This window comes from Corapipo altera, unplaced genomic scaffold, assembly GCF_003945725.1.
Source record: "Corapipo altera isolate COAL_440 unplaced genomic scaffold, ASM394572v1 70, whole genome shotgun sequence".
Lineage (NCBI taxonomy): Eukaryota > Metazoa > Chordata > Aves > Passeriformes > Pipridae > Corapipo > Corapipo altera.
This window is the reverse complement of record NW_020884911.1, coordinates 1,855,036-1,863,549: the sequence shown is the minus strand read 5'-3', so window position 1 is coordinate 1,863,549 and position 8,514 is coordinate 1,855,036. Positions and strand designations below refer to the sequence as shown.

The 8,514-nt window shown below is 48.5% G+C and overlaps 1 protein-coding gene across 5 annotated transcripts in view; it reads right to left on the bottom strand.

Moving 5' to 3' along the window:
- Positions 1-419: 419 nt before the first annotated feature.
- CCDC85A (coiled-coil domain containing 85A) overlaps positions 420-8,514 on the bottom strand; it is a 190,893-nt gene continuing 182,798 nt past the window's right edge. For 4 of the 5 annotated variants that reach the window (XM_027653778.1, XM_027653779.1, XM_027653780.1 and 1 more), the window contains 2 exons: positions 7,704-7,820; positions 420-2,517 (listed from right to left, as the gene is read on the bottom strand). In XM_027653778.1, coding sequence (XP_027509579.1) covers positions 2,428-2,517; positions 7,704-7,820 — 207 coding nt within the window. In that variant the 3' untranslated portion in view covers positions 420-2,427. The remainder of the gene's footprint in view (positions 2,518-7,703; positions 7,821-8,514) is intronic. The other variant, XM_027653782.1, reaches the window with a different exon arrangement.

Sequence of the window (8,514 nt, the reverse complement as noted above, 5' to 3'; positions counted from 1 at the left end):
TGTACTAAAGATCTTTTTCTTTTCTTTTTGTTAGAAAATTTCTGCTCTGCAGAAAACTTTTGACCCACACAGCCCATGGAGGGAGGAGGGAGCAGAGATGTAGTGGGGACAGTGGGACACAACCAGCCTCCCCTTGTCCCACCAACACACCAGCACCTCTTACCTGAACAAAAGGACTCCAGGAGCTCCATGTTGCTCTGTCCTCACCTCGAAGCTGCTCTGGGAGGAAGGAGGAGCCAGCACAGGTGTCCTGGGTCTGCAACTCCATCACAACTTACCAACATCCACCTGGGCTTAACAGCCTGCACCTGGTCACTGCCCCACGGCACAGCCCACAGCAGCTCCTCGTTAGCATAAAACAAAGAACCAAGTTCATAGCTCTGGGATTTTTTTTGGTTTGTTTTTTTTTTTCTTTTTTTAGACACCTGGCAAGAAAAGGAAGAAAAATGCACGACGTGCAGCTAATTTCTCAAGCAGGCAGGAAACATTTCCAACAGCTCCTTCAAGGCAAACTGCCCCTCGCAGCTTTGGTCAGGAAAGGAGAGCAAACAAGGGTGGGATTCTATAATTTATTACCATTGCTAAGATGAACACAGATACTTGATACCCCATCGTATGCAGAACTGTAAAAAAATAGTTTTAATACAGTATCAAAATTTACACAAGTGAAGTGTCAAAAGACCGGTGTCCCTCGAGGAGCCCCTGCAGGCACAAGTACAGGTGTCACAGCTGTTCATACACACAGAGATAGGAATACAACAATTGCAACCCAACTGTGCAGTGGGAGAAAACAACGTGGGAAGATAACACACAGCTGCCTGGGCTGGGTTCTATGTCAGAAATCACGCAGGAGTGCCATGTTTCAAACAGAAGGCTGGATTCTGCATTCCCAACTCAAGGAGAAGGAGTGAAAGGCAGCTTTGCCCAAGAAAGCAACGCTGGATCAGAGGCCTTACATCCAATGGTACCAAGGGGAAATAACAACAAAACCCAACAGAATTACTGCTGCAAATTAACACAGTTTGGCTGGAGACAGGTAGCAGATTTACATCAGCTATATGACAGAAGATTGTACAGCCACCAAGCTACATTCCACAGCAAACAGCCCACGGGTACAGGATGTCCAAGCCCAGAGAAACCAGAGCTTCTCGCTTCGGCTCAAATCTTCGCAACCAAGAACAAACCAGAAACCCAGGAATTGTTGCATTCCTATTTTTTTTTCCTTTTATTATTATTATTATTTTTTATTAGTCTCTTTTTGACGCTCAGCTATGGTAAAAAGTTAAGCAACAGCCATTCAGTCACAAGCCTGTTGCACATTCATACATGAAACTATCATTGCTCTTAGATATACACAAAATACCTATGTTGTAGTTCAATACACACGACTAGTGTCATACACAGAGATAAAAATAAACTAAGCACATCTAGGGCGCCGTCTGGTCACATCTCAGGCAATCTGAACAAGAGCTTTCTGCCTCCTAATAATGAAAGACATGCTCTGAGGATAATAAAACCCTTTTTCTTTGAAAGAACTCTACGGTGGCAAGGAAAGCTTTTTTTTTTTTAATAATGCAGTGCAATCTTTTAGATCCTTATAGGCTCTTGTTAAATAAACCAGCATGTCTCTAAACTAAACAGTTAGAAATTAGCATCCTGACAACTGGAAAATACTTCCCAAAAGAAATTCTGATGGAGATTCTGATCTGAGACCTGTGATAGTGATGCCTAAGTATTCTGTTCACTTAAAGGGCTGCCAACACCCTACACTTCTTCAGAAGATGTGCATCAAGAGAAAGCTACCTTGACTTTCCTTTAGAAAGAAATTGTGGATCACTACAAGGACTGTAGTTATGCTACACTACTGGCTGGTTAGGACTTTATGGTCTTTTAGCACCTCCAAAGGCAGGTTATTCTACCAAAGCAAAGAAATCACCTGGGAATTGCCTAAGCACCATTAACGGGTCCTTTACAGACTGAAGGGGGAGTTACTAAGAAGCGACTTTCTCAGAACTGCGGAGACCAAAGGCACAGTTTATCCACGTCCCTCCAGTTTGGTGGAAAAACCCCTCTCAAATCCAGCGGGAAACTCCTTCAGGCCTATTAGAGACTCGCTGTAACTAACCAAAATAAAACTCATTTCGCGCAGCTCCTGCAGAATCCCAAGTATCTGTGGAGTTGGGATGGAGATACCTCAGTGCTCCTAAGGGTGGTGTGTTGCAGTGAGGGTGCAGCGTGTCACTAGGCAGGCGATTGGAGCAGCAGGAGGGGACGCTGTGGGCACGGGCAGCCCCCCGGGCAGCAGCTCTGGTGTCCAGCCGAGGCTCGTGCAGCGCATCCAGACACCCCGTCGTCAGTGGGGATGGGGGGACAGCCAGTTCCTTCCCTCTCGTGGGCACGTCAAACTCTCGCTCTTCGGAGAGGCCATTACATGGGTCCTTTATACTGATTTCCTGACAAGTGCTGCCTAATTCCAGGGCACGACCCTGCAGCATCTCCAAGTTTCCTCCACACAACCTAAAGGGAGGGATGGAAAGAGATGGTTATCCCCGGCCGGGGTGCGCCGGCGCTCACACGGACATGCAGCCGGAATGCCACAGCTCTGGGACATGCAGCACGGGGGAGGGACACACGACAGGAGCACAGGATGGTCCTCGGGGGGTACAACATTCCTTCTGAACACAGAAAGCACATGCTGCTGGGTAGAAATGATTAAAAACGGACACAGATGGGCCAGCACGTGCTTCAGACACAAGACTGAGGGTGTTTGAAGGTCTCACTGAAACTCAGCTATTTCCCCAACCACATCTCCTGCACAAAGATCAGTCCAGAGGTGTCTAAACATTTCCAGTTTAACAAGCACAGAGCAGTTCTCTTTTTCAAGGGATTTACTCGTTCTCTTACAACCAAGCAAGGCACCAGAAGTGTTTATTTCCCTAGTTCTTCCTTGAGGTCTGAGGAATTGTGCACGTAGTCACTGTGCTATACTGTGCTTAACATCATCTGTTACAACACTGGAATTAAAAAGGCAGAGAAGTGACACCTCCAAAAACGTAAGGAAGTATTTTATAATGATTTACAGGAAGACTGATGCACTGAGCAGTAGCTGTTGGTGTGTCACCAGGCCTCTCTAGAGACAAGAATGGTGATTCCACCATTCCAACTGTCTATTGCAATTTCAGAGTATTTCTGGTTAATAATAATCAACTCCCAACCAGCTAAAGTGTAACTGCTACTAAACCACCCATCAGCCTCTGGGCCAACAGCAAGATGATTGTCAGGAAAGGTAAAACTGGTTTCCATTGTCATTATTTATTGTTTTACCAGTGCCTAAAGTCCAGCAGTGAACAGACACTGGAACTGAATAAACCCAAAGCAGCTGGATCCTGGGAAGCTGACATCCTGAAAAGGTGGTTCCTGAAAAGGTGGTTCCTCCAGTTGATGAGCAAAGGCAGAACAACCTCAAGGTCCTGCCGTGATTCTGTGCAACTGGTGGGAAAACAACCCAGTTCCTGTGAGCCTTTGCTGCAGAAAACCAGAAATACTCCCAGACTGGAAGGAACAGGGCTACAGTCCTACTGTACAGGGTCCTTTAAAGGGAACTGTCTTTAATTCCAATGGATGGGCATAACCCAAAGCCTGTAAGCTTTCCACAGAGCAGGATCCTGCAGCCTGGAATCCCAACTCACATCCCCAAAATCCACATGTGTGTTTTGGGTGTATTTGCTGTGTGTGAGACACTGCAGAGGGCAAAGCACGGGAAGTGGGTGCTCAGTGACTCCTCCCACACTGGGTGTCTGGGCACAGCCAGGGCTGGATCTGGCAATTCTGTCCAAAGGCTGGTACCAAAACACAAGAGCTCCTGTGGGAAGGCACACTGCACCTACACGTGCCCTTCAACAACTTCCCTGGGCAATAAAGATTGAGACAATATTTACCAAGCAGCTAATGCTGACCCAGGAATAAACTGGAAGGTGACACTTCCTTTCTTTCCAGCTGAACAAGTGACCCCTGAGTGGCAGCAAGGGACAGTCACGTGCAAGGGCCCCAGAGAGGTGACGAGTGACAAGGGGGGGGGCAAAATTTCACTCAGAATTCCAGCAGGAATTTCAGCCCTCCTGCCCAGCTACACCCCCAATCCCAACTGGAATATCCCACCCCCTCTTCGGCTCCCAGCCCCAGTGAGGGTGCTGTAGCCCTGCAAAGTGAACCTACCAGTAGCCTGAGGAAAATCATGAAGAACATCCCCTCCAGACTTAATCCAGACATTCCTAATTATGAAGAACACCCCTCCAGACTTAATGGAGACATTCCTGTGCTGTGGAATTACCTCCATGCTCACTAATACACGACAAACTACCTCTAAACTTGCTGCCACGTGTTGCTACATCCTCCTAAGACAAGGCAAGTATATAAATACAAAGCAAGAATGTTCCCAAATAACATCATTCCCAAATACAATACCAAATGCACATGCATGTCCTGAGGAGAGAATTCCTGCCTCTGTTATCTCAATAAAAACACCAACGTGGTCACAGAACACCACAAAGTTCCTACAAGGTGAGTTACACATCCACCGTGGCAGTTTGCACTATGTCATTATTTGGGCACCAAATTGCATCTTGGCACCAATCCAAACCGTGCACCAAAATTAGGGAGCCCAAAACTGTCGTCATTCCCCTGTTTTCACAGGGAAAATGATGCCATGGCAAATGTTTCCCGTGAAACACCCACAGTGCACGAGGCTGCAGACAAACAGTGAGCTACAGCCTGGCAGGAACTGCAGTGAGAATGCAAAAGAAAAGATTATAATAAGCATTGTAATCAGTTTATCCCAAATCCACTGCGCTTTTAACCTGGACTAGACGGGTAAAAGGGAAAGCGAAACCAGAAAGGAAATACCCAACTGCTTTAAAAGTATAATAATGTCCCAACAGTGAAATCAGACAGAGATTGTAAAAGTCAGAGGGACAGGGAGCATTTCAGTGGCAGCAGCAGAGCTTTGAATGGCTGGGAACAAAGGGACGAGGCAGGACACGGGTTCGTCTTTGAGAGTTACAAAAATGAAGTGATAATGTCAAATTTAGCATTTAGAAGTGGCATTACTTACACCACAAGGATTTCTACAGATTACCATGAAATATGTATGAGTTAGAAACTGCTTTTTTAGCCATAAATCGCAAAGGAATATCCGAGGCAGGAAAAGTCATCAGGGCCATTGCTCAGCTGGGGAAACTGAGGCTGCCAGGCTTCATCACTTGCCAGATTTTATTCTTAGGAAGGATAAATTCAGGTCATACAGTACTTTACCCCCGATATATTATCCCACATAGATTTTCCTGATCAATACTAACCAACATGTTAACGTTATAGTGCTCCTAATAAAACACTAATTGCATTACAGAAACAGTAATTGCCTTAATTTCCCTACAAAATCTTCAAGGGCATCTTGTCGGCACTTGAACAAAAAATACTTTGCATCTTCAGGTGTTTCCAGGCTCAAGATGGAATATAAACACCTTAAACTCTTACTGCACATTTCTCCAGCCTCAGCTTTCTCTGTCTCACTAAGGTGGTGGTAAGAGAGCCTTTAACAGCCTGGTGATTGATGTTTTCTTGAGCTTCCAAGCCATGGGGATGCTTAAAAGGAAGGGAATTTCATTTACACATTTTTTGGCAGCCACAAATAAGACCAGTAGTGTGAGTACAGTACATAAGTAGTCAGACTTACAGACCTACAGACCAGGTAACAATCACTGTTCCACACACACAAACCCTGGTCTGGAACAGCACAAGCAGGAAATTTGGCCAGATACAACTTCCAAAAGGAATCAAACACATCCTGCCGTGTGAAATAACCACTTACAGGTCCCCAGGGATGCCACCTGCACTCCAGGAATAATCCCACAGCCACTGGCAGGGCGGGGAGGATTGCCAAGGACCCGGCAAGTTCTCCTTCCAGCCATCCTGCCTGAGGGAGCAGGTCCTGGGAGAGCCTTATCAGACCCACTGCATGGCAAAGCTCTGCTCCTGTTCCCACTTTCTCCACCAGTGGGAGATTCCCAGCCAATTTTTTTAAATTTCATAATTTTTTTTAAAGTCTCCTCATCACTTAGGAAAACAACAGCAGCATTTTTAGCAATTCCCTCCCTCTGTTCCCTAATGGATCTGCCCCTTTCAAACACTCCTGCTCTCAAGATTTCCTGCTGGGAGGAGTGGGTTGCACCAACAAGGAGGTTGTCCCTTTGCCAGGGGGTATTTTAAGAGAACTACAAAAGGCTTTTTTCCATAATTACCCACAATCTCTTGACAAAATTACCTGGCATAGCTTTATTTTCCAGGCAGCAGCAGGTGGGATGTATGGAAGATGCACAGAGGGCTCGGAGCACTGCTGAGCCAGGCACTCCTGGAGCTGGGAATGTCGCAGGAGGGCAAGAGCAGAGCTCTCATGGCCAGTGCTCCTGACAGGGACATGGCTGGGGAGGCCACCCCAGAGGGGACCTGCCACTGTGGGAAGAGGGGCTGGAGCTCTCCGGGATGCCTCTCCCCTTTGGATGCCAGGAACACAGGCTGTGCTGAAGTGCTGTGTCCGGGTTTGTGTCACAGGAAGGATCTGGTGGCTGGGATTTCTGCACACTTCACTTGAACAAACCCATTTCTTCAAGCTTCACGGAGGAGAAGGGAATGTCACAGAAGCTTGGGGGTCCAGGCAAATCCACAGCACTACTCAGCTCTTACTATGCATCTCCACAAAGCTCAAAACCACAGCAAATATCTACACAAGTCCCTTCCAATCCTCCCCTGGAGGAGGGCGAACCTGCTCCCTCCAAGTGCCCCTGCAACACCTGTACATGTGGGGAGGAACACCTGCTTATCCAGCTGGATACTGAGGCAGTTCAGCTGATGAGTGAAGCACAGGAGAGAAGAGGGGCTCAAAGCACCAAATCCACCACGTCTGAGCCACAACAGGAGAGAGGAATATGCAGTCCCTGCTCAGCTCTCCCTCAGTTTTTAGCCCCTCCAGAGGAACACGGACACCCTTGATGCCCATGCAGTGAGCTCAGCCACCTGCTGTCTCCCATCGCCCTATAACCCTTCAATCTTGTAACACCTTCTAAGTTTCTTTAATTGCAACAGTTTTGCTGCTGACAGAAGGGAGAACTTGCAACTCTACCCCTCCGATTCCTTGTGTCACTGGCTGTGTATCAATGTCACACAGGCCTCTGCAGTCCAGCCCTGACTCCAGGGTATGGCACATCTGCTCCCAAAGCAGCGTCAGCACTGACCTTGGGACCGTGGTCTTCAGCCCAAGGCCCTGCTATTTTTACCATGAACATACCGTGTGCCTCAGCTTTATCTTTGCATTAGAGTATTTCCCTCTGCAGGTATCCACTGTGTCCCACCTGAGCACAAACCTGGATCCTCCAGGAAGCAGAAACACCTCCTTATTCAGCAACACACCGCGTTCAGCTCCAAACGAACGCTACGGGCGTGAGTAACGCGGTGAGCAGCATCACCCCCACGAGGGCCAGACCCCTGCCCAGGACACACACAGGCCACAGATACGATGGGTGACAGACAGAAACAAGCCCACTGATGACAGGAACATCCCGGTGGTCCCACGGGGATGTCGGCAGGACGACAGGACAGGAGCTGAGGGACAGACAGGACGCGCGGCAGGGCCGGCAGCGGAGCAGCGTTACCTTCAGAGCATTTACCACTGAGTCAGGCTGCGCAGAGGCCGGGCCGTGTCCCCCCACGCTGGCTGGCTGGGCAGGGCAGGGCTGCCCCTCCGCCCCGCCGGGCATCCTACCGGGCTCCTTGGCAAGAGAGCAAACACTCTTTAATACACAGCACGCTCGTCGCTGAGTCAGACACGCCACTTATTCGCTGCTCTCTTTTCAAGGGCTGAGCAGCACTGACGGCGTGTGGTGCTCCCGAGTCCCCCTCTGTCTGTGCCACGGGAACCGAGATCCACGTGAGCGTCACTCTGGCCCTCCGGGGTGTCCCCCTGGAAGGTCAGCACGTGGCAACAAAATTTCTCGTCTCAAAATCAAAATCTCTCACAAAAAGCGCTGCAAAGTTTAGAGAAATGATTTCAACCCCAGAGGAAGGTTTGGGGGATGTCTAATTTTATCTCAATAATTCTGGCGGTTGTTCCTTCAGCAAAACTCTCATTTTTGAACATTGCTGCAAGGTTTGCAAGCCCAGCTCAGCCACAGCTGGCCAGGGAAGGAAACAGCTCCGGGCTGACAACTCACTCCTTCCCAGGGTGCCAGGGCACGGCCCCCTTTGCCTTTGCCCAGGGGAGAGGAAGTTTAGCACCTCACACTGACTGCAGAACATTAAGGCTGCTCAGACCATTTCCCCACAGCACCAGATGCCAATTTGTCCCCAGCGGTGACAACCTCAGTGACAACCTGGAAGGGTTTCTCAGGACACTGCCAGACAAATGTGAGCTACCTGAACTGTTCCAGCTCAGTCTCCTCAAGCTTTGCAGGGTGTGAAGCATCT